Source organism: Enhydra lutris, unplaced genomic scaffold, assembly GCF_002288905.1.
Source record: "Enhydra lutris kenyoni isolate GAN:26980312 unplaced genomic scaffold, ASM228890v2 scaffoldscaffold1, whole genome shotgun sequence".
Taxonomy (NCBI): domain Eukaryota; kingdom Metazoa; phylum Chordata; class Mammalia; order Carnivora; family Mustelidae; genus Enhydra; species Enhydra lutris.
In genome coordinates, this window is record NW_019154085.1 from 74,816,984 (window position 1) to 74,842,036 (window position 25,053).

At 38.5% G+C, this 25,053-nt stretch overlaps 1 protein-coding gene across 1 annotated transcript in view; it reads right to left on the reverse strand.

Annotated features, from left to right (window-relative positions):
* LOC111144596 (coiled-coil domain containing 141) overlaps nucleotides 1-25,053 on the reverse strand; it is a 220,786-nt gene that overhangs the window by 20,510 nt on the left and 175,223 nt on the right. Inside the window, exons 12-20 of the mRNA XM_022498977.1 lie at nucleotides 24,751-24,930; nucleotides 20,189-20,368; nucleotides 19,506-19,631; nucleotides 17,435-17,623; nucleotides 16,184-16,363; nucleotides 14,023-14,172; nucleotides 4,870-5,010; nucleotides 3,914-4,108; nucleotides 2,369-2,552 (exon numbers count right to left, since the gene is read on the reverse strand). Of these exons, the coding sequence (XP_022354685.1) occupies nucleotides 2,369-2,552; nucleotides 3,914-4,108; nucleotides 4,870-5,010; nucleotides 14,023-14,172; nucleotides 16,184-16,363; nucleotides 17,435-17,623; nucleotides 19,506-19,631; nucleotides 20,189-20,368; nucleotides 24,751-24,930 (1,525 nt within the window). The remainder of the gene's footprint in view (nucleotides 1-2,368; nucleotides 2,553-3,913; nucleotides 4,109-4,869; nucleotides 5,011-14,022; nucleotides 14,173-16,183; nucleotides 16,364-17,434; nucleotides 17,624-19,505; nucleotides 19,632-20,188; nucleotides 20,369-24,750; nucleotides 24,931-25,053) is intronic.

The following is a 25,053-nucleotide window of genomic DNA, read 5'->3' on the forward strand; positions in this document are numbered from 1 at the left end:
CTTGCCATGTTGAAGCCTCAGTCCCCAGTATCTCAGAATGTTACCACAATTAGAGATAAGCTCTCTAAAGAGGTGATTCAACTAAAATGAGGCCATGAGGTTGGGGCCCTAATCCAGTGTGAGTGGATCCCACCAGTGTAAGATGAGGGAGGGACACCAAGACAAGCAAGTGCACGAGGGATGCCCATGTGAAAAGGCAGCAGGAAGGCAGCCAGCTGCCAGTCTGGGAGAGAAGCCTCAGGCGACACCAACCCTGTCAGCACCGTGATCTTGTGATCTTGGACTTCAGCTTCCAGAACTGTGAGGAAATGAATTTCTCTTGTTTCAGCTGCCCAGTCTATAGTATTTCGTGATGTTAACTCTAGCAAACCAATATACATGCCTTTCTGGCTGCATTTACTGTAACATGACTTCTAGGTCTAGGCTGTGGATTCCTGAATGAAGGAACTAAGTTTTATTTATCTTTTTATCAATTATACCTCCTCATACATAATAAGTACTCAAAAAATTTTTTTGAGATAAATTTATTTGCTTTACAATTCCGGGTCCAATGATGTTTGGGTGGCCTGTAAGAGTTAAAATAATATTCCTAAAGCTTTTTACTTATTGTGAATTTTTAAAAATTACATAGCTTCTCTACTGAGCAGATGAAGATTCACATTTATTTATTTGTTCAAGGTATTCAGTCAATGATTCATTTATTCATCATATATTTGTTAAGCACTTAGTATGTATCATGAAGAAGTAAACTAACAGGTAAAATCCCTTCTCTCAACGGAGTTTGCATTCTGGTGTAAAAGCCGGACAATAGACAAATAACTATACAATCTGTCAGTTGGTATAAGGGCCAGGAACACAGATAAAGCAGGACGCAGGATATGCATGAAGGGAGGGGAATTAAACTAGTGTTGGGTCTCTATGAGTACTTAATAGGATCCTGAAATTGAATACGCACTCAAATACAGTGACAAAACATGCTTCCCTTGCCCTCAAGGAGCTTATGGTCAATAGAGAAGACAGATGAACAGATGAATAATTTCACTACAGTGTGGAAAGTACAAAAATAGAGGGAACCATATACAATGCTGTGAAAGCAGAGGGCGTTCACAACATTTTAAGGCACTTACACAGTAACTATGGTAAGAATGAGATATCACATTCGTTTCCATTAATTTTTCAATCCATAGTTTATTATTTTTATGTTTCTACCTTTTCCTTTTGGAAAAGTACTAACAATACATTCTTAATAATTTAATATTGGGTAGTACAGTGTATATGTTTCCACACATTTTTGTGGCTATCCATGGATAGCATTTCATGTTGCGTGAGAAAATATCCACCTGGCAGTAATGTGGGCAGCCAGCTGAAACATTCTGTACCACCCATTGTTATCTTCTTTCTAAGCTAGATTTGCCTGGCCACTGGGAACTACCCTTGGTCAATAGGAACAATATCAGGGGATTCATGAAACTTATCCCTCAGCACCCCCAAGGGCTATCATCACCCAGAGGGTTTCTGAAATGAGGGCCTCCTTTAGATAGAAAGACTCTTGAGACTGACAACTGTATTCTTTCCTGTCATGGAGAAGAGAAAAGCAGAACCAGTGAGATGATAATTTGAGTTCTCCTGTTTATTCCATAAGGGAGAGGAAGGCAAGGGAACTGTTCCTTAAATTTACTAACCAAACCATCTGTTTCTTAAATCTAAAACCACACCCCTCATAGAAATATGAGGACTAGAGACATCAATTTTAGCTTAACACCCACTTTAAGTATTATGGGAGTTTTTAATGTTTTTTAAGAAGTCACCCTCATGGAAATGAGTTTGGTTTTTGTTGTTGTTGTTGTTGTTGTTTTGTTTTGTCTGCTTATAACCAGGGGGATGACCAACAGGAATAGGGGAGAAAAGAGAATAGAAAAGGAGGGTTTACACAAGATAATTAAAATCCAAAGACTTCCTTGGGGTGCCTGGGTGGCTCAGTGGTTAAACCTCTGCCTTCAGCTCAGGTCATGATCTCAAGGTCCACGGATCAAGCCCCGCATTAGGCTCCCTGCTCTGCCCCCCCCCAACCCCACCCTGCCCTCTCTCTGCCTGCCTCTCTGCCTACTTGTGATCTGTGTGTGTGTCAAATAAATAAATAAAGTCTTTAAAAAAAAATCCAAAGACTTCCTCTCCTGGAGGCAGAAATGCCTTCCTCTATTCCTGGCTGTTTACTTTTGTAGATATGGGTGCTTATCTTGAGTCTCTTGCCTGAATAATTGCTGTAGTGAGGACCCTGAGGGCTTGTCATGCTCTGCTTTCTGCTGGATTAGGTTCACTATAGATTTGTTCAAGGGCAAATTGCTGGTTATTTTAAAAGAGACCTCACCATATAAGCGCTGAGCTAGGTCACTGATCTCCCGAATCCTTTCTTCTTGCTGAGGCACAGAGGGCATGATATATTTATTGAATTGCTGGTGGAGAATTTGCACAGCTTCCTTTGTCTTGCATTCTGTGGAATATTTTCCAACTCTTACAACTGTGGCACTTGCATCTTCATACCAAAAGTGACACTAAATTAAAATGGGATAAGCATAGATTAAAGAGATACCATGTTCTAAAGTTCTTCATTTTGACCACTGAAGTATCAAATTTCAATTTCCTCAAACTTTATAATCACATTAGTTTGAACTTTCTAAGTCATAATAAGGAAAATGTCAAAATATTATCATAGGCTTCTACACTTGGGTAGTAGAGTTAGATAAGAAAATAAAGGTATGGAAATTCATTTGATTTTCCTGCCTTCTTAGATTTGCCTGAAATAGACTTGCTAAGAACATTGCAGACTAACAAGTACAGGAAATATAAAAAGCATACGGCATGGAAAAGAATTCAAATATCAGCTAAAAGAAAAGACAAAAAGTTCAAACATACAGAATCCTGCCAAAATAATTGAAGTAATTAACAACACATGGATAAAGTACTGCCTGCTTAATAAATAAATTCTCTTCTAAGAATGAGATTTAGTTTATGGGTTGAGGAAGAGCATTTGACCTTTTTGCTTTGTTTTGTTTTTAATAGAAGTTACTCAAGTCATATTTTCAAAGCACAGTGGAGAATTGAGACAGTTTCTCACCAAAAATACTAAATAACGGTGATGGAAGGAATGCGTCTGCCCATGGCCAGAGTGATTATGATGAGTGAGAAACAGAAACACATGAGTCGCTTAGGAGCTGGCCGTCAATAAGTGCCACAGGGTCACAGCAAGCCTATGGGTCAGACATAGAGGAATGATCATCCTCATCTTCCTCAGTGCCGTGTCAAATCTAAAATCTGCTGCATCCGTGGCAGAGAGACGTTCTGTATCACAGAATAATGGGCCACAAAGAACTTCAAGTGTGGAATTTCTTCAACTGTATAACAAATAACAACTGTAATTTGTCAAATTTCCTACAGCTTATGCATCCTCTACCATTTATCCCCTCGACAAAAACAAAAATAACACCAATAACAATTTGTGTACATTAAACACCCCACTATCACATTTCTTTCTAAACATTTGCAAGTTCCATGAAATAAATAAGTCACTTTGAGTATTTTAAACAGATATCCAGCAGTGAGCATAATTTCATGATGGTTCAGCATCTTGAGTTGATGGCGTTATAGAGAAATGAGAAACTCCTATGTTGCTGGTAAGAGCAAATTAGTAAAATCTCTCTGAAGAACAATTGGACAATGCTATCAAACTTTGCACGATTCATCCCCTTTGGTCCAGCAATTCTACTTTAAGAAATTATCCTAAGGCAATAATCATGAAAAGGAGGAAGATGCATAGATTTAATGACAAAATTAACTGCAGTAACGTTGTTTTAAAGTAACAGAGCAATTTTTAAAAACATTACATATGGACACCATTTCAACAAGAAAAGGATACCTCTTCTATCATCTCCTGGAGGTGCTCTGTCAGGTCCAAATTCATCTTGTAATCTGTCACAACTTTGTCAAACTCATCCACATGTTTTTGCAAATCCTTCATGGCTTCCAAAAGAACATTAACTTTATTATTTGGATAACTCAAGAAAGAATCAGAAGTTTTATTCTCAACTTTTTCCATTTTCTTTTTCAAAGCCTATGCAAAAAAGAAACAGTTTTTAAAACAAAATTCATTTTTTATTTATGAGGCTAGCTGGTGATAATTTATTGAGAGAAAAACTTGGGGAAAACTTTTGCAGCCTTCTCCCTGATGATATATTAAAATCATAATAATCACAAATGTATTTTGGAAAGAATGGGTTTTCTCCCACATAGTTTACTGATCCGTCATTAAAATCATATGGAAAATTCACTATATACCAGGTCCTATTCCAGATTTCAAGAATGATAGTATGAATTTAAAAAAAGACAATGATCATAAAATAAAATATTTTCTTGTCTTCAAGAAGCTCACTGTCTCCCTGGGAAAAATATTCAAGTTATCTAGCTGGTTCAAGCGGTAATTGAGGTAGTGTACGAGGTTCTGGGAGTAATGGAGTAAGTTCCTGACATAAGCATGTGCAAGGAAAGGAAATGGGGTGTATAAGAGGTGTGCACCTGTGTGTGTGTGCATGTGTGTGTGCTCTGGGGAAGAATGGAAGCAGAGAGGCTGGGTAGATTTGGTAGAATTCATTCTAGAGCTGCCTCAAGAGATAAATTAACTTATACATTTTACATGAGGAACTCAACTGTTACAAAAGCAGAAAACTACCATCTGAATCCCGATGTTGCAAAAAAGCCCAAGGGTTAGGCATCTAGAATTGAAATGCAAACTGATTTTGTAATAATCATAGTAGTGCATGCATGCACAAACACACAGACACACACACAGACACGCCACCCGCACTTCCTCTTTACCTGTATTTTTTCAGCATGCACATCAACTTGTTGAATTTGATATTTAAGAGCCTTCAGATTCCGAGCCTTTTCATTTTTCTTAGTGTAATTAAACTTTAAATTGTTGAATTTCTTTTTGATATCTTTGAATGACTCTTTGAGCTGCAGTTCAATGAAAAGAAAGAGGTGATTTCCTTAAAATGAGGACACTAATATTGACTTGTAATAAGTAAAAAAATCTTAACACTTCAAAATATTCATAATCCTCAAAATGTATTCAGTGATTTTACAATAGGAAACAAATGTGCTAAGTGAACACATAATGAGAATTTAAACATATTCCTAAATTTAAATATAAATTGTTCTTTGTACTTTTTGACGTGTAATTTTTTAGAGAGTGTGCGGAAGGGGTAGAGAGAGAGGGAGAGAGAATCCTAAGCAGATTCAACGCCCAGTGCACATCCCCATGCAGGGCTCGATCTTGCAACCCTGAGATCATGACCTGAGCCAAAATCAAGAGTCGGATGCTTAACCAACTGAGCCAACCAGGTGCCCCTTGATTTGTAATTTAAAATTAGATTTATAAGTACAGAATATCCCTTGGCTTCCAAATAAGACAGTTTTGAACATATCAGATTTTTAACAACTCTAATTTTCTTATTCGTATTTATTTGACATTATGTTTCCCATACATTCCGTTCTCTGTGTCTTAGCATTTGCCCCAGATTCTTCTGCCTCCCAAGGCTCTCTTATAGTATCGGGAATAAATATACTAGGCTCCAATGAGCTGTTCCTGTTGCAGAGGTCAATGAAGGGTCGACATTCAGACCACCAAGGACATTAGCGGGATAAAAGAGGAGTCCCAATATGAGATTTAGCAGGAAAATACTTTAACAGGAAAAATACTTTACTCGCCCAAATCCAGGTAAAAAATTATTTTTCATGAGCAGTTTCCAGAAGAGATTTCCTTTTTAGATATAGGCCACTAACTTTAGATGTCCTTCCAAACCGGAAAGTAAAGGGACGGCATCACCACTGATGGCAATGCTAACTTGTGTAGAAACAGAGCATATGGCAACGAACGGAGAGTGGAGCATGCATTATGACAGCCTTAAGAGCACATAGTTCAACTTTACCAGTGAACCGAAACCCTAAGCAGTCCAGTTCCATTAAACACACCACTTTCTGTACCCTTTCCCATATTCAAGAAAGATAAACATATTGACAGGCAACTCTCTCTTTATATTATCAGCAAAGAGAAGTACAGAGAAAACATAAACCTTCTCAGATTATATGGAAGCATTTAACAGCAAAAAAATGAACAATGTCATGGTTGATAAATTTGAGCTATGATAAGAAAAGTCAGAAACACATTAAAATTCTTTTCAATGACAGCAAATAAATTATCTGGAAGGGAATAAAGGCTAGATTTTAGACCTGTAATGCAGAAAAAACATGTCTGCCCTAAAAATATTTGCTTTCTCCAAATGCTTATTTCAAATCCTGCATATTGTAAGAACCGAACCTTGACCTTATCTTTAACATTTCTTGGAGACAATTACCTATAAAGGCCCTAGCAGATTTGCATACATGGAAATCATTATGCTGATGCAATTTTTGCCTCTCACACACCTATACTGTTGTTTATGTCATATGGTAAATGATATTGTTGAATGCTTGTTTTAAGCTACCAATTAAGCCAGCCACAGAGACAATATTAAACACTTAAACCGATAAATCAGTAACGTTCTGAAGAAATGGCAAGAACTATAGTTTCAAAATTTGAAAATTATTTCTCTATTAGAACTCACACAAATATTGGAGAAGATCATATTCATTTGGTATACTTATAAAATGACCAATTAATATTTAAATTCTTTGACATTCAGTGTTTTAACATGCACATGTTCAATTTTAGTGGAAAAACACAAATGGGACTGAGATATATCAGGACTACATCCTGAGTTATTCACATAGAACTTGGGCAGGAACTTTTTCCCCTCAAAGTCATAATCTGTGATTGTAGGTATAATAACTACCACATCTGAGGAAACCACAGATTCTTGCATTAAAAAACATGTCCCCAGTATTGTTTCATGGGTACAGAATTTCTTTTTGGGATGATGACAAAGTTCTGGAAATGGATAGTGGTAATGATAGTAGAACAATATGAGTGTACTTAATATTAACCTTAACCTTAAAATGGTTAAGACGGTACATTTTATGTTACATGTATTTTACCACAATTAAAAATATAATTTCTATTTTTAATAAAAATAAACAGAATAAAAGAAAAAAGAAAAGGGAAAATATATGTCCTGTTACTAATAAGTATCCATTGGAAAAGAAAATTTTATGTTTTTTTTTCTTGTACTAGAATGTGATACACATTATAAATTTCAGTCTAGAGAAAGGAAGAGGGTCTCAGTCATCAATCTAATAATCACTGGGTTACGTCTGCTTGCTTAAATGAGAAAGATCAACTTCTATTCAAAAACGAGGTGATGAACAGAGAAAGGCTGAGCCTTAATGCTGTAATTCTAAACCATGAAATTTTAAATCTGCTTTGGATCAAAAAACTTAAGACCAATAAAGGATAAGCACAATCTTATTTCTGCGGCTTCAGAATGAATGCACTTCCACTGAAGATGATTTATAAGACCAAAGAGTGTTCATGGTGCTATGAGTATGTGAAATGGGATCAGCTGCTTTCTGACACATGAGCTCCTTTGACAAAGTTGCTGGCACTTCTTTCTTTTGGTCCCCTAGAAATGCATTTTATTTTATTTTTTTTAAGATTTTTTTATTTATTTTTTTGACAGAGAGAGATCATAAGTAGGCAGAGGGGCAGGCAGAGAGACAGAGAGGAGGAAGCAGGCTCCCTGCCGAGCAGAGAGCCCGATGCGGGACTCGATCCCAGAACCCCGAGATCATGACCTGAGCCGAAGGCAGAGGCTTAAGCCACTGAGCCACCCAGGTGCCCCTAGAAATGCATTTTAAATCTTTGACCTTTCCCAGCTGAAATTTCGGACTTTTGCAGCTGCAAGTGGAAGGCAGCATGAGCAAACTACTTTTAGCAAGTAGATTTTTCAGAAAAACCTAACTATGCCTAAATTTCTTACCTGCATATTCTAATGTGAAAACTTAACTTCCCATCTACTCCCCGTATAACTTGTGATCATATTTTAAAGGGACTGAGTGCCATGGTTGCTTGGCTGTGGGATCATTGTTCCTGCAGCTGTTTCTAACTTTAGTTAGCTTGTCAACAATGGGGAATGGTGGAAATGGCAAGACAACTGCTCAAATGGAACACGTAAGCAGAAAGAAACACCCAAAGCTTGGGCAGGATAGTTCACCCTATTAAAAAAATTTAAACGTTGTTATAATCCTTATTAACAAAATTTCTAAAAGCCTTTAAAAAACCTTAGGAGGAATTTTTTTTTCCTAATGAATAATGTGATTTTCCTATGTTTCCACTTGTTCAGCTCCTCCATATTTGTTATGGAATCTGCGGACTAAGTTAATATAGCCATGCTTAGGAATAAAATGAAGACTTTAAAATTGTGGTTCTTTTGAACCAGAATGAACATCTCACCATATTTCCTAGGGAGCAGTGTGAGCTTCTCTCAGGGTTAGGAATGAACAAAGCTTCTTTGAGAAGAAGCAGAAGCAAAAAGAGGCTGATGACGACCAGGCTGGATTGCTATTCTTAGTCTTGACTAAGCTAGTTGAGGTCGCTCTGGCATAAGAATGTATTATTGGGAGTCTGGTGCTGGCAAGGCCAATTTATATGAGAGCCATGGGACATTTTAAAACTAAGGAAACACATTAAAAACAAAAGCCTTTCCAGGCACCTGAGTGGTTCAGTCAATTAAGCATCCAACTCTTGATCTCAGCTCAGGTCTTGATCTCAGGGTCCTGAGTTCAAGCCTCATGTTGGCCTCCACACTGGGCATGGAGCCTACTAAAAAAAAATTAAAAATAAAGCCTTCATTGGAACTATAGCACATGTTTGGCCAGACACAAAAATGCAAAACAGTCCATTTCTCTTCATGTCCACTTCACAGGCTCCATTTCTTGCTCATCCTTTTGCCCACTCCAGAAAAAAAGCTTTCTGATGCTCATTTCCAGTAACAGAAGGCTTCACAGTTATCACTGCCCAGGATGCTTGCATTTGAAATGAAAGGACCCAAAGATTCATAATTCAACCTGAATGATTTGCTACAATTAGTATGGCTAGAATATCAAGCCTAAGTCCTGGAGAGATTTCAGGACAAGGCTCCCTTGGCCTCCTTTCGCTTGGCAACCGTGCAGCTGTCTCCTTGTGCTCAAGGCCAGCACTGCGGCAGCGGAAGTGGGACAGCCTGCGGGGAGAAGACGGTGGCTCCGTTTGACCTCGTGTCCCGATCATGGCTATTGTCTCTGCCCTGCAAGCTCCATGTGTTCATGTGTTTGTTTTACTTCCTGGACATGGTAACTATGATTTTAAACTTCAGCTTTCTGTATTCTTCAGGAAGAAGAGTCTGAAACTTTTATGGACATTTTCAGAACAAATATATCTTTTCTATTCTGTACCCTCTGGATGGACCCACGTTGTGGCCTGGTTGCAAGTGACTGTGACGTGAAGTCCCACGGGCTTTAATTCACTCTGGGCTCCATGTTCCCAGAGGACTTTCATGGGCTTATGGGCCAGTACACAGTGGCCACATTGGCAATATGTGTCAAATGATGATAGTTTAGTGTTTTTTCTAAAATGATGAGTGTAGGGTTATCGATCCAGAAAATAATAACCCCCGGCACCATACCACAGTGCTGCCCGCCCCGTGTTTTAGCCGGTCTGGCACTCTTTGTCTGCTTCTTCTCCTGTGGGTGGGGGACTGTCCATGGTCATTTTGTCACCAGCAAAGTGCTCTACGATGTCAGGAAGTTCGATTTCATGAGTTGGGTATGTGTCTATTCCTCGATTCTAATTTGCTGCTTCTCATCTGCCTTGTGTCTCTAGAACTCAGATGACCGACTTCTCCAAATCGACAAAAAAAATTTGTGTAACTGGAACATGAGACTCCGACATATGGAACAGACCTATATATACACCAAGTCCTTTTCTGTTTCCTTCCCGATGGGTAGGCTATTGCTACAGTAGAAGAAATTTCAGGCTAAAGTAATCTAATTACATGAAAGCTTCTGTTTGCAAAACTTATTTTGAAAGAATGGTTACCAACCCAATTCTGTCATTGCTGTTTTTTTTTTTTTTCCCAGCAAAGTAATTGCGACCCATAATGAGACTCCGGTTACAAATTTCCATTACCATTATGTAAATGTAAAAGTAACTTTTTGGGTCAGGTTGCAGATAGAAAACATGCTTAATATCAACTTATTATGTTTCTAAATAAAGATGTGTAAAAGAATGAGTAACTACTGATGTTCTGTCACGTCTAACCACAGAGAATGTCTGTAATGCTTTGCATATTAACAACTTATTTATGCTGCCAGGCAAGAAAATATAGGGTGAAATTCAACATTTGTGCATACCAATATATCTTTGTGTGAAATGAGTGAGAAAAAAATGCCACGAAATCTGGCAGTCTGAAGACTGTGAAGGTAGACATGGAGAAAATGAGATTTTACAATATCCTATGTCTTAGGTAGTGTATGAAATGAGAAAGTAAAAGTACTTTACTCAAAGATAATCAAGGCACAGAACCATGGTTCTTTGTCTTTAAAGAATATCACATCACATAAAAAAAAAAAAATCACCTTTAGAACACCTCATTTTATTTTGCCCTGAGGTACTGAGTCCTCTACTAGGGAGCTCAAGTGCAGTTAGAACCATGTACGTTAGTTAGGGCATCATCAACAATTAATTTTGGTTGAAATGACCAAATGAACCGTGCTATTGTATCAGAGCATCCAAACAGCTTGGAATGGCTATGCGGAAAATAGGCCGGCAGAGGAAAGTGCAGAGAAAGCGTACATGGTGCATCAGACTGTGCCGTGGGAGCAAGTGGGGACTTTGAGTTTAGCAATTGACAACCTGTTGGTGCCCAATAGAGCCTGAAGACCAACAGATGAGCTTTTGGCCCAAAGCTGACTCCTCAACACACCATGAACAGAAGCTCTGCAGTCCTAGAGTGCTCTGCTCAGATGCAAATCGTACACACCTCAGGTTTCTCACCCTAAAAAGGAAGAAGTGTCGGAGTCGAGATCGCCCAAAATCTATTTCCACTCAGAGTCTGTGAACTTCCAAGAAGCACTTGAAGCACACTGGAAACAAAACAACCGTGTTTCCAACTCAGCTTAAAAAATAAAATGCACTGGGGTGTCTGGGTGGTTCAGTCAGTTAAGCGACTGCCTTCAGCTCAGGTCACGATCCCAGGGTCCTCGGATCCAGCCCTGTGTTGGGCTTCCTGCTCAGCTGGGGAGCCTGCTTCTCCCTCTTTCTGCTGCTCTCTCTCTCTCAAATAAATAAATAAAATCTTTTTTTAAAAAATCAATGTTTGTGGGGTGCCTGGGTAGCTCAGTGGGTTAAAGCCTCTGCCTTTGGCTTGGGTCATGATCTCAGGGTCCTGGGATTGAGCCCCACATCAGGCTCTCTGCTCGGTGGGGAGCCTGCTTCCCCCTCTCTCTCTGCCAGCCTCTCTGCCTCCTTGTGATCTCTCTCTCTGTCAAACAAATAAATAAAATCTTTAAAAAAAAAATATCAATGTTTGCCCTAGTTCCCTGGTGGGGTGTCTGACTTTAATGTTTTAATATACAAAAAAACGTAGAATAACATATTGCTTTTAATTTTTTATAATGTTTTAAGTACCTATGCCAAATATTAATAATGATAATGTGACAAAAATGTCTAGTTATATAAATATTATCACCACTTGAAACCTACCCATCTATACTGTGATATTACAATACAAATTAGAATGTACATATATGTATTTTACTAAAGTGCACTAAAAATATTCCTTCTGATTATATTCCCATTAGGCGTGTGGTTGGAAAGTCCAGGGTGTAGATGCTACACTGTGACATGCCTGCTATATTTCTACAAGAAGGAAAGGAGGAAAGGACCAAGGATTTTCAAAGAACCTTTAAATGTGAAATTAAAACTTACATCAAAGATTAGATGGATATGAAGTAGAAACAAATGGGAAGACTACTAGTTCTTCTAATGTTTGAGGTTGTGTTAAAGTGATATCTGATTCCCACATGTATCTGGTTGCTCATTATGGTACAGACAATCCTGGGGCGTCCCGACTGTGACTACAAGGGACATCTGTCATCTCAGCTAAGCTGGCTCCCAGCAGAGGCTCATCACGAGGCTGCCTGTAAATAGAACATCTGTGGGAAGGGCCCGCACGGGGAGACCCAGCTCCATGCATGCCATAGTGAATCAGGAAAATGGAAACTGAGCTATAGGGAGCAGGGAGTAACCCTTAGCCTCCTTCACTTGTGGTTTCTGTTAGTATAGAGCTGTATATCCCTGTAGGGAGAGAGATTTTTGGCAAAACAAAGTTTACCAAAGAAGAAGGGAGAAGGAGAGAAGGAAGGGGAAAGATTAGAGAGGGAGAGAAGGAGGAGGAAGAAGGGAAGAAAGAATATAACTTTGGAGAAAGGTAGAAAAAAAATTGCAAACCTGAAAATCTAAATGTTATAGCCTTGGGGAGAACAATGTTTTCTTTAATATTGTTTTCTTTAACAAGACTTGAATGAAGTATTGTTAGCTGAAACCGGAAGAGGCCATAGCAGGTAGGCTACACTCTGGGCTTAACCCCGAATGAATCTCTAGCCCAGAATGAGTCCCTGGAACATGGACTCTGAGCAGCTACTCTACAGTCCAGCAGCACATTGCTAAAATGAAAGTCATTGTTGAAGTTCCTGTGTCTCTGCTGGGGTCCACGTGACCTCTCCTGCTCTCTGCCCCTCTCACTTTCCTTCCAGCCCTGCTCCCTTCCTGCACCTGCCAGTGGTCTATAAAAGTGTGGCCTGCAGGAAGGAGCGTGTGAGAGCTCGACTACCATTCTAGTTTAGATACTCATACTTGAGTTCATGAGCTAATGTCTGATATTTGATATTTGCTGGGCCCAGATTGTGTAAATCGGGCATCAACAAAACGATTGAGAAGGTTTCCCCTTCCTCTTCCTCCACCCGCTTTTGTAATGGACGTGACTGATGGACCCAGAAACATTTTTCTCTAAATGGTGATAAGTCTGGAATTATAGTACTCTGTGTCCTGCTGTCAATTTTGAGTCAAAAATCAGGAACTATGTTTTGCTATCTTGATCTATGTTTTCTCCCCAGAATAAGTTTATTTAAATGGAAAGTTTAACTAGGGGAGGATTATTTTGGCTCGCTACATGTTTGGGGGTTGGGGGTTTGGATAGAGTTGACGGAGAGGAGGTGGAATTATGTGTTTGAGCGGGTACATGGACGCAGAGGATAACTTTTATCTGTTGCTCCTTTTTCTCTAGAAGTTGTTTTTCCAGTAAGCCACTCCATTTGAGTAAATATGAAACTAACCTGTTGACTTTGGTGATAATACTTTGCAGCCTCTGAGGCAAAGAGCCTGCTCCTCTGGCCCATGCCACCCCCTTCGCTATGAGTCATTGGTCCTTAAATAGAATCTCAGCAGGTCGGAGCTGACTTCATGGGGACGGCATCACCCTTTCTGTCCTGATGGGCTATATCCACTCAAGCAAGCAGTTGCTGTACAGGCTTGAGTAGGGGGAAGAAAGCAAATAAAACACTGTAACAGTGCAGGGCACCTGGGTGGCTCAGTGGGTTAAGGCCTCTGCCTTCGGCCTAGGTCATGATCCCAGGGTCCTGGGATTGAGCCCCGCATCGGGCTCTCTGCTCAGCGGGGAGCCTGCTTCCTCCTCTCTCTCTGCCTGCCTCTCTGCCTACTTGTGATCTCTGTCTGTCAAGTAAATAAATAAAATCTTAAACAAAACAAAACACTGTAACAGTGCATACTAGGTTTTCCTAGGCATTGACAACATACTGACTTGGGTGCTTGAAATTGACTCAAACTTTCAGAGCCCTGAGACGTCGCTTGGTAGATGAAAGGTCAAGGTGGAATAAAAGGTCCCTGATTGTGGGTGCACACATACAGACAAGAGACACATGCTTTAGGTTGAGAGCAGCTTTTCACAAGGTAGGCTCTCACCCCTGTCACCCTACCTCATTTATACTGTCCCTTGTGTTGCAGAACTCCAGGCTGAGGGTCAGGGTCCGTTCATACTCCTGGGCTCTGGCACGCCAGTTCCCACTGTCCCCCTCAAGGAGGTCCAGCTGCTGCTGCAGGTTCTTTGCAGAAACATTAGAGCAGTTCTGAAAATGAAAGAGAAGAGGAAGTGACAAAGGGACTGGGTGAAACAGCAATGGGATGCATGTGCTATTTACCTGCATTATGAAGCTCGTAAAGGACATTAAAAAACCGGCTCCTGGCTGACCTTACCTTAAGCATATTTGAATATAATGATTTCAGAAGGGAGAGCCAGACACCAACATGTTGGGAAGGCAAACCGTTGCATTTCCAGTCTTGAAACTTCAATTTTGAAGATTTGCTCATCACACCCAACACTTCAGAGACACCGTTTATTATAATGTATAATTTTTACTTCAAAAGGCATAAAATATGCATTGGAAACATTCAGCTTCTGCACTATAATTTTCCTGTCAACTTGAACTTAACTTCAGGTTCATTATGCAAGTGTGCCAATCTCTGCTCAACACAGAGGGCTGCTGAGGCCAAGGCCAGATGAGGGTTGGAGAACAATTTATAATATTATTTGTACAAAGTGAGACATCTTACTTTTTTCTTTCTTTTTAAAATACATTTATTAATAAAATAAAACTCTTTAAAAAGAAAACTCCTTCTTGGTAAAAACTTTCTTGCTCTCTATAAACAGCAACAGATATTTTGTATTTCTATGTCTTTCAGTTAAAAAAATAAAAAAAAATTTTTTTAATTAAAAAAAAAATGAACTTTAGGTTCATTGCATTCCATATCATTTAATGGAGATTTTAGAAGAACTTTAAAGTAAAATTGGCCATTATGATTTTGTTAATGTTATACATACTAGATAGAATAAACATAATCTTTTCTCCCCTCAAATTAGGAATTTGGAGGATTTTTTTCCTTTTAATCAGAGTCCTGTATGTTATTTATAAAAATTTGATCTGAAAATACTGTCTTCTCTTTAGGCTCCTCTGTTAAGATCAGTCCAGTGGCATAAAGTAGATCCAGTGACCACTGCCCAAGCCTTCGGTGAAGCCAGAAGTCTCCACCATGACGGGCTCTTATGGATAAAGCCCCTTCTCTGGGCCTCAGATCCTTCTTTTATAAAATGCTGGGCTAGATTATCTCTACCATACCTTTCCAGATCCAAAATGCTAAAGCAGCATTGGTCCAATCAAAATATAACCTGAGCCACAAGAATAATTAAAATTTTCTAGTAGCTATATTAAAAAGTAAAAAAGAAACAGGTGCAATTCATTTTTCATAATAAAGATTGTTCAACCAAATATCATCATGTTAACAAATGTTAAAAATATTAACACAGTTTTTTATAGTAAGTCTTTGAAATCTAGTGTGTATTTCACACTTACTAGCACTTCTTAATTGTTGCTAAACTTGTCAGAAATAGTTGATCCGTATTCAAATTTCATAGTTTATAGTTTAAAATGTAGAATCACATATCCAAACTATTCCCAATGTACTTAAAAGTTTTCTCATAATTACATTGAGTGTCAGTTTTAAAATTCAAATTAATTAGGGGTGCCTGGGTGGCTCAGTGGGTTGGGCCTCTGTCTTCGGCTCAGGTCATGATCCCGGCATCCTGGGATCGAGCCCCGCATCGGGCTTTCTGCTCAGCGGGGAGCCTGCTTCCCCCTCTCTCTCTGCCTGCCTCTCTGGCTACTTGTGATCTCTCTCTCTCTCTCTCTGTCAAATAAATAAATAAAATCTTTCAAAAAAAAAAGACTTTAAAATTTAAATTAATTAAAAATAAATAAAATTAAAATTTAGTTCTTTAGTTGCATTAGGCCCATTTCAAATGCAAAAACCGGACTGCCATATTAGCCAACAGAGCTCGACAATTCTATTTTTTAATTAGCATGAGGATATATGTACTAAACAAGACTTTTATAAAGCAATTTTCCTCCTTTAAAGTTTTTTGTTTTGTTCTAGGTGGTAGAAATTCACCACAAATGACTATCCCAATGGTTTAATGTATTTTTAAATTTAACATATGGTAGGCAGTCAGCCTGGTTTCTTTGATATTTTCCCCCAACTCTCAACTTTAATTACGTAGGAATGACGGTGTTCCAAGTTGCTTACAGGCCGCTGCACTGATGAGATGATATCCACTCCCAAGGAAAGGGCCAGTTTATGGAGATGACCGATGTGTGCCTGCTTCTCCTGAGCACGACTGAGGTGGACCTGGGCTTCGTGGGCATCATCCAGATCCTCTGGCTGGTCTAAAAACTCTATTTCCCTTGATTTGTGGAGATGACCCAGCTGGAATTTAAGACAGTAACAATTAACATGGATTTCCTCTTTTTCTGAAGACTGAATTTTTTTTTTAAAGCCTACTTTGCATAACCAATTTTACTACCTGGTCGAAATGCTGCCAAGCCGATCTATAATTATTAATGTCATAGATAAGAAAATAAATGTTACAGTGCTTCAGATAGGTAGGGTAAAAATGAGGAATTAACACTGTCAGTTCTCTTAAAGAAGAAAACACTCTTTTTGGTCAGAGTCTAAACTTTTGCAAGATCTAGACTTGTGTTCTGATTAAATTCAGAGGCTGTTTTAAAGGGATTTCGGTATATCTCCATTTTCTGTTAAGAGAAGCTAATAACTATAAAGCTCTATTGAGTGCTCCATAATGTCAGTTACTTGAGATACATTTAAAAAAAAAAAAAAGGATTTGTTTTCTTACTGCAAAGAGCTAACACTTCTTGAGTTGAGGGGAAAAGTCATTTAGAATCAAGATGGCAGAGGCGTCTGCGTGTCTCAGTCAGTCAAGCATCTGCCTTCGGCTCAGGTCATGATCCCAGGGTCCTGGGATCAAGCCCTGCATCAGGCTCCCTGCTCACCAGGGAGTCTGTTTTTCTCTCTCCCTCTCCCCCGGCTCGTGCTCACTCTCTCTCTCTCTCTTTCTGTCTCTCTCTTGCTTACTCTTTCTCTCAAATAAGTAAAATCTTAAAAAAAAGAATCAAGATGCTAAAAATGACAAATGTGTAAAATAAACAATGAAAGTTCAGGGAGAGAGACACATCATTCCGAGGGACATAGGTTTGCTGGAGGCAGGGGCAGGGTTTAAATAGCAGAGGAGAGAGAAAAGGACCTGTCAGGGAATGGCACCTCAGGCTTGGAGTTAGGAATGTGTGCACTATCTTTGAGGGACAAAGAAGAGCTCCATTGGGCTGGATTGTCAGGAGGGAGTGAGAAAAAGGTTAAAGGCCAGATGGTGGAAAGCTTCTAGCACCAGAATGAACAATGTGGCCTTTATTACATAATAATTAATTTTTAATTTCGTAGTTTAAAACTGAGGGTCTTCCAGCTCTCTGTGACAAGTCTCACCTTCTCCTTGACTTGGTGGAATCGGACCAGCTTGTATAGGATATCCTCATAATCTCGGATTCTCTCCTCTTGTGTTTGGTGGAGATGAATAAGCTCCCTCAGCTGCTGGGACTTCTCTTTCACAGGGGCTCCTTTGTCACTTAGCTCTTCCGATGCTCTTAGGAGGTACCGAACTTCATCATTCAGTTGCTAAAGTTAAAGCAATAAAAGATAGTTAAAAGCAATAAAGATAAAAGCAATAAAAGTTAAAAGCAATAAAAGATATCCAACTTTTAGGGAGCCTTTTCTATAACTGACTACAGGAAGGTCCATATCACCAATTATTCTCTCATCTGTTAACAATTACTTATTGTTGGCCCTACCCCATCCCTGCAAATCTGGGCTTTGTGCTATCTGGTGCTCAGGATACATTATTCTATCCCCATTTTCTCAGGAATTAAAAAGAAAATTATTAGCAACACAAAAAACATTTCAGAGCTAGCTGGTAAAATACAAACCACCTGTTTCTGGGGCGCACCAAGCACTCCAGTAATTTGGGAAGTGAAGGTATTTTAGATATTTTTGTGAAGCCATGACCATCTCTGACATTCAATATAGACCAGGATCAGGTGGTATGGTAAATACACCAAGACATGGCAAGTCTAAAAATATATGGGGGAATTACTTGTCCTCTATGATAACAGAATGATCAGCATGAACTACCAGCTGAGCAATGTGGTAGATATGCTGCTTTAAAAATGGTCATCCCAGAAGCCACAAATAGCCACCACATGTAGATGGGGGGACAGAGCAGCTTCCTTTTAAGCCAGCACAGCTCAGATAACCCTTATAGGACTCCAGATTCTGGGACAGAACTTACAAAGGGCAGACAACTCAAAGAGGATGTCACTATACTGTCAGGGATGGCTCTTCTATCAAGCAGAGAAGTAATGGAAATGATTTAGGCTAAGGAAATAATTTGCAGATGAGTAACAGAAAGGTCTTCAAGTCAAAATCAAGCATGGGGACATCAAATATATGCACAGTGACAGAACTAACAAAGCTTGGGAATGCCGCCTGACTTCGAGGGATTTACACACTCAGCACGTGCGGGGGCATGTGCGCACATGGAGACATGAAAGGCAAAGGGGTGTATAACACAGGGTATATCAAAATACCTGACAGGGAGGCTAGTTGAATTCTCCGAGATTTTATGGAAAATCGTTCACCATGGGCTACAATGGTGTGCTTTTGTGAAGGGGAGAGGGGGCCAGTTATCCACAATATCAGCTTTACTCTTAAAGAATCTAAAATAGATATTTCTTAAAGGAATCTTCCACTTTCTGATTCAGCATTCTTTAAGGCCAACACTTAGGAAGTTGTGACCAACAGAAACACAGAGAGCTTGACTTTGGAGCAAAGAACAAGCCAGGCAGGAGAACAGCATGACTGGCAATCACTTTTGGCAGCTGCGTCCAGGGGTAGGAGCAGCAGGAGGTAGAGGATAGGAAAGGCACTTGTAGTCAGGGCCTGGGAACGTGACTCAGGGTTTTCTCTCTCACATCCTGAGGGCTCTCTGAGAGGGAGAACAGGAAGGCACAGCAAGATTCCTGGGAGGGTGGTGGGGAACTGGGGTGCCAGTGGCCAGGGACCGTGACATCAAAGTGGTAATTGTAGGGACAACGGGCTGCAGAGCCTGTGTGGCAGAGCGTGCACACCCTTGCTCTGAGATGTCATAATCTAAAATGTGTCTATACCTCTTAGGGAAATAATGAGAGTGAATATATGTGATAACTGTATTTATAAGGAAACAATGTAATGTAAACTAAATGATCTAAGATAAGAGTATATTAAGGACATTTTGTAGCCTGAATGTTTGTGTATCATCAAATACAGAACAGTGCAAAACAACAGTAAGAAAATTTTTTTTGGAAGTGGAGTTTTAGATAAGCACTGCTTTTGTTTAAAAACAAAACAAAACAAAACAAAACACAGTAATTCACCAGTCTGTGAAAATGAATTAGGTAAACCTTGGCCAAACAGTTTTCGATTTTTTTCCTGTTCACCCAAGTCCATCAGTCTGTTTCTTCACCTGCAGCTGAGGCTTCATTTCGTTCCATTTTTTCTGTAGACCTAAAATGGTCTGGAGGCTCCCTCCAAGGTCAAGGGCAGACACAGGAGTAAGTGCTTCCTCAAGAAGTTGTAAGTTGTGAGTAATCTGAAACAAATGTTAGATAGTCAAGTGTTTGTTTTCTTTGACATCACCAGCAACTACGTAATGATCACTGCCATGATGACAGAGTGATCGAACTTTCCATCCCCGTGAAAACCTTCACTACCTCAAATGAGTTCCTGGTTCTAAACCTGGGTTTCCATTACTTGTTTTTGATTTTACTGTGATAAAATACCTGTGACAAAATTTACCATTTTAACCAAATGTTAACTGTGCAGTTTGGTGCCAGTAAGACATTCACATTAGTGTGAACCCACTGCTACCATCTACCTCCAACTTTATCATCCCAAACAGAAATTCTGTCCCCTTACGGATAACCCCGGTTCCCGCCTTCCCTCAGCCCAGCTGACCTCTTTTCTGTTTTCTCTCCTTATGAACTTGACCCTCCATACTTCGTGTAAATGGGATCGTAGAACATTTATCCTTTTGTGACTGGCTTATTTCACTTAGCATCCTATTTTAAAGTCTCTTCTATGTTGCAGCATATATCAGAATTTCATTCGTTTTTAAGGCTTAATAATATCCACTCCACGTTCTTGTACCTTTCTAAGTTGTTCCTTGAATGCTCCCCACTGCTGTTTCACAGGCTGAGTAGCAGTGCCCTTAAGTTGCCATGTCATCCGAAGGTGGCAGAGTTCTTCTCTTTCTGCCTTCTGGCTTTCCATAGTGTTCTCCATAAAGTGTACTTCACTTTTCGCATTTAATATTTCATCCCTTTTTGCCTGTTAAATTAATAATCCATATAATGGCTTTTCTTTCCCAAGAGACATAACGTTTTTGCATACATTATTTTAGGAGGCAAACACCTGATCATAGCTAATGCAGAGCATGGTTCTGATAGGAGGACAAGTCTGGAATGCCTGTTTAAAGGCACAGCAGGGCTCTCAGAACCTCTATTTTATGCTTGGACACCAGGTCCTGAGTTCTTCAAAACTGTAGTTGTGTTTGAGTCCACCCTCATACCCCTGTCCAGGGTCTGGTTACTTCCTAAGGGGTGATAGAATGAGCACCAGGATCCAGAAAAGTTGAAGTCAAGATTATGTTAATGCATAAGTTTTGAAGTGTAGTCCACTTTTTATTTGAACGCACTCATTGGAGTGTGTCAAAGTCTCAGTATCAGGAATACAAAGGGTCTGTTTTTCTCTTCAAATTATCCCACTGTATATACTATGATTATTTTAAATTTTCCTTGTGAGCAGTGCTTGAAGTTACTCCCTTTTGTGAGAACTGAAATGTATGCCTATAAATCTCTTCTCTATTATGCACCAGAATCACAATATCTAAATGCAGAGCCCTCTTCCCAACTTCTATATGCTCTGGCTGATTAGTTGGAAAGACTTTAAACAGTGTGTTTAAACAAGGGAAAAAACAATTGGACGTGTCTTTTTTTTTTTTTTTTTTTGGCACATAAAAAATGTATATTTGAATATTTGGTTGACAAAGCACTAGTTTTTCCTTTGATGGCCAGTCTTTCTCAATAAATCCTTGAATTTCTAAGGAGCAAATATGCATGGATGTCTATAATGGCAATTACAGCTAGGTATCTAGAAGTCAAGGGATCTTTTAAATCATAGTCAGAGATAGTGTTATAAATATGTAACAATATTTTAAAAGACCATTTTATTTTTAGGGGTGCCTGGGTGGCTCAGTGGGTTAAAGCCCCTGCCTTCAGCTCGGATCATGATCCCAGGGACTTGGGATTGAGCCCCGCATCAGGCTCTCTGCCTAGCAGGGAGCCTGCTTCCTTCCCTCTCTCTGCCTGCCTCTCTGCCTACTTGTGATCTCTGTCTGTCAAATAAATAAATAAAATCTTAAAAAATAAATAAATAAAAGACCATTTTATTTTTAAATTATTTTAAGTGACATTAATAACCCATATTTATATTTTTATATCAATTTAGACATAATAAAGTACTGATTAATTACAAAAGAATTTAATTGCAGGTCCTAAATGAGATCTCCCCCCTTCAATTTGGGGGTTCAAAAATAAAATGATATATGCTGTAATTATGGTTAACGAGAGTCTAGTATATCATAAAAGGTGTTAGACAACTTCAGCAAAACCCACTCCAAATAATTTTTTTAACCTATGCTATAAAGTTAGGGTATCTTTCACATACTATTAAGCAACTATTAATCAAAATATAATATGTAATTTAATGTAAACTTGGAAATTGCAGCATATCAATGTCAAGCCCAACCCGCAGGGCATGATTCAAGTGAGGTCTGGAAAAGGGAGAACATAGCAGTATTTGTGGCTGTCTAGCTAGCAGGATTCAGGAAGAGTGATGATGTACTTGGCACACTTAAATATTGTGACCACTCAAGAAGACTAAATAATTTGTCCAAGGTCTAGTTAGTAAACACAATACTCATTCTACTTCTGTGTAGGGGCATGGAAAAATTCTCCATACTCTTATCTAATAGGGTACTAAATTACCCATTTTCCATTTGAATTCAGGCACAGGGAATGGTGTGATTTGTTTTCTAGATACATTGATAACAGGAAGGCAGGATCCTGGACATCATCCTTGATATTCACTGTTATAAATTAGTAAGTTGGCACTTTCATCAAGATGTCTGCCAGATTTCTCACCTAAATCAATTTCTCTAATCCTAATGATTTTTGTTTTTTAAATAAACTGAAAATTTTTCAGTTTCAAGCTTGAACAGCAACCCAGTCAAGAGCAGAACACTCAGTAGAAAATACCAGCTGGCCTTCTTCCTTTTTAACAACGGAACTGGTTATCACATTTCAGCAATAATGTTTGCTTAAAAGCCTAATGGTCCAAAAAGTATGAAGAGAATTAAAAATGTGTTTTACTTGCTTTACCAACACTTTCTTATCTCAAAATGTCACTGAACCAATACAGTTAACTATTATGTGCACCTTAATATTTATCAACAAAGAGGATTTATTAAATGAAAGTGGTAAGGCCCTCAGGGTAAAGCATGTGTTTTATACATAACGTCTGAGATTTGATAGATTTGATTCATGGGTCCTGCCAAAACAGGACTCCATGACTGGAAACCAAGAGAAATGTAGACAACAGAAACAACTTCAGGCCCAGATGTTGGAATTAGCTGACAAACACTTCAAAAATATCCATGATTAATATGGTCAAGAAAGTACAGGAGAGATGCAGAGAAGACAAGGGAGAGAATTTCACTGGCAATTGAAATCTAGTAAAAAAAAGATCCACCTGGAAGTTTCAGGGCTGAAAAATAAATTTCTGAAATGAAGTTAGTAATAAAAAGGATAGACATAAAAATATAGTTTGCAAATATTTGGATTTCCTTGTGACTACAAATTAGAGAAGTACACAATCAAGAGATTGAAGACTATATGACAAAGTAAAAATGAAAAGATGATAGATAATATATGTTCTATGTGTTCCAAATAAGAAATAACTTGATCAGTTTTTACAATAAAGCACCCATATTAGATAAGAACATGCTCAAATTGCTTAGCAAGTTTGCTCTGATGCTTGAGAATAGCATTAGATAAATTAGCACTATTTAACACTTATTTTGTTTCCACACAGATTTAATAAGAATAGTCAATATTCAAGAATAGTAAATAGTCACCTTCAAACAGCAAAGGTAGGCATAGAGTAAAGAGAAAATCATAGCTCAAGTGGATGAGAATAGTTATAGAACCTAACTCCTTCAAATGAACTCAGATTCCTGACTGAGATTCCTCACAGTTCAGAGTAGTGGGAAAATTGCCGATACCAGTTATCTTTGCAAACTGACAGAAAATAAGAAAAGGGCCAGAAAGTTAGAGAAAGGAAAATGCCCTCCTTTTCACAAGTGGGAAAAGGATGGGCCAAATCCTTTACAGATCGGTAAGCCTTACATTGAAAATCAGTGCAGTAAGTTTATCATGAATTAAGTAGTTTGTGAGCACTTTGGAAAGAATTCCTTGATCACAAGGAGTCAAACTGATTTATGCCAGATTATACTTACGTATTGATAGGATACTTGGTAGATAGGCCTTCCTTTGAGCTATCTCTCTCAACACAGATTTAGGAAAAAAGTTGTGAATTAGTGGTCAAAATGAAATACTATTGGAAATGTCTGTGGCTATTTAATAAACGGGTTAATCAAGGGATGGCTTAATGGATTGGGAAGTCGACTTAGCCTTAGATGCTTTTATTAAAAATCTACTTGAAGTCACAGAAGGCCTTTTTATCAAATGTATAGAATTAAATTCAGAAAACATGGCTAATGCAGTAGAGAGCAGGTTCAGAATTAGTTTAACACGATGGAATCATGGGAGAAAACTAATAACATAACATTAAATAAGAATAAATATAAAGTCCCGCATAAATGCCTGACCAATACAAGATGGGAGAGAAGTCGCTCAGTAGAAATTGCAATGAAAATGTAAAGGGAGTTTTATTTGATCACAACCCTAACATGAACCAGCAAAGTGAAATTACTGCTAAAAATGTTTTCATACTCCTAGGTCTCCTTCTTGAACAATAGCTTTGTTGTACTTTGTGTTGAAGTTGGACCTCACTTTTTGGTTACATTTTATGAACAACTTTGACAAACCATAGAAAGAGAAAATGAAAAATGAAAAAGAAATGAAGTTATCTCATAAATGATAGAATGGATTTCTATGGGGTTAGTTACCAGAGAAACCCAGTTTAGACATAGCAACTATTTTCAGTGTTTGAAGGATTTTCATGTGTGAAAAGAATAAAATATGAACACTTTTTTTTCCCTGTGTAGCTACAGAGGGTTAGAAACAGATATGAAGACAGATCTGGCTTAACAATTAAAAAAAAAAAAAAGTTTTCTGGCAGCTGGCATTTTGTACAATGAAATGAGCAGTTTTATTAGAAAGATACTTGGGGTATTAAAGGAGAGGTAGATTAGCCATTTTTTTTAAAACTTTGTAGAGAAGTTTATATGGGTCAGAGGTTGATATAAAGATTCTCGAGTAAATAAATAATAAATAATAACAATAAAACAAAAAACAAAAACCAAAAGCAACTTCTTACATCAGCAACGCTAATTAGCAGACAGATGAATTGGTTCTGACTTTGACAAGGAATCCTTGCAGAAGGTGTAACCCATTTAATGTCGTTCTTACCATATTTATTAAATTAAGGAACTCAAGCCCTAGATCTTGAGTTAAAAAACTCCTCTTCAAAAATAGCTGCCACTGCTTCTCAGCTGAACCGGATCGATGCTTGACTTCAGCATCGTCCTCTTCCTTCTGCAGGATTTCAGTTTGGTAAAACTCCTTTAGGCTCCAATACTGCTCCTGTACCTAAAAGGGGGAAAAAAAAAAAAGGAGAATATAAATGAAAATTAAGAACACTTAAAAACATTTTTAAAGAAAAAATAGCAGTAAATTCTAATAAAAACCTATATAAAAATTAAACCACATTTC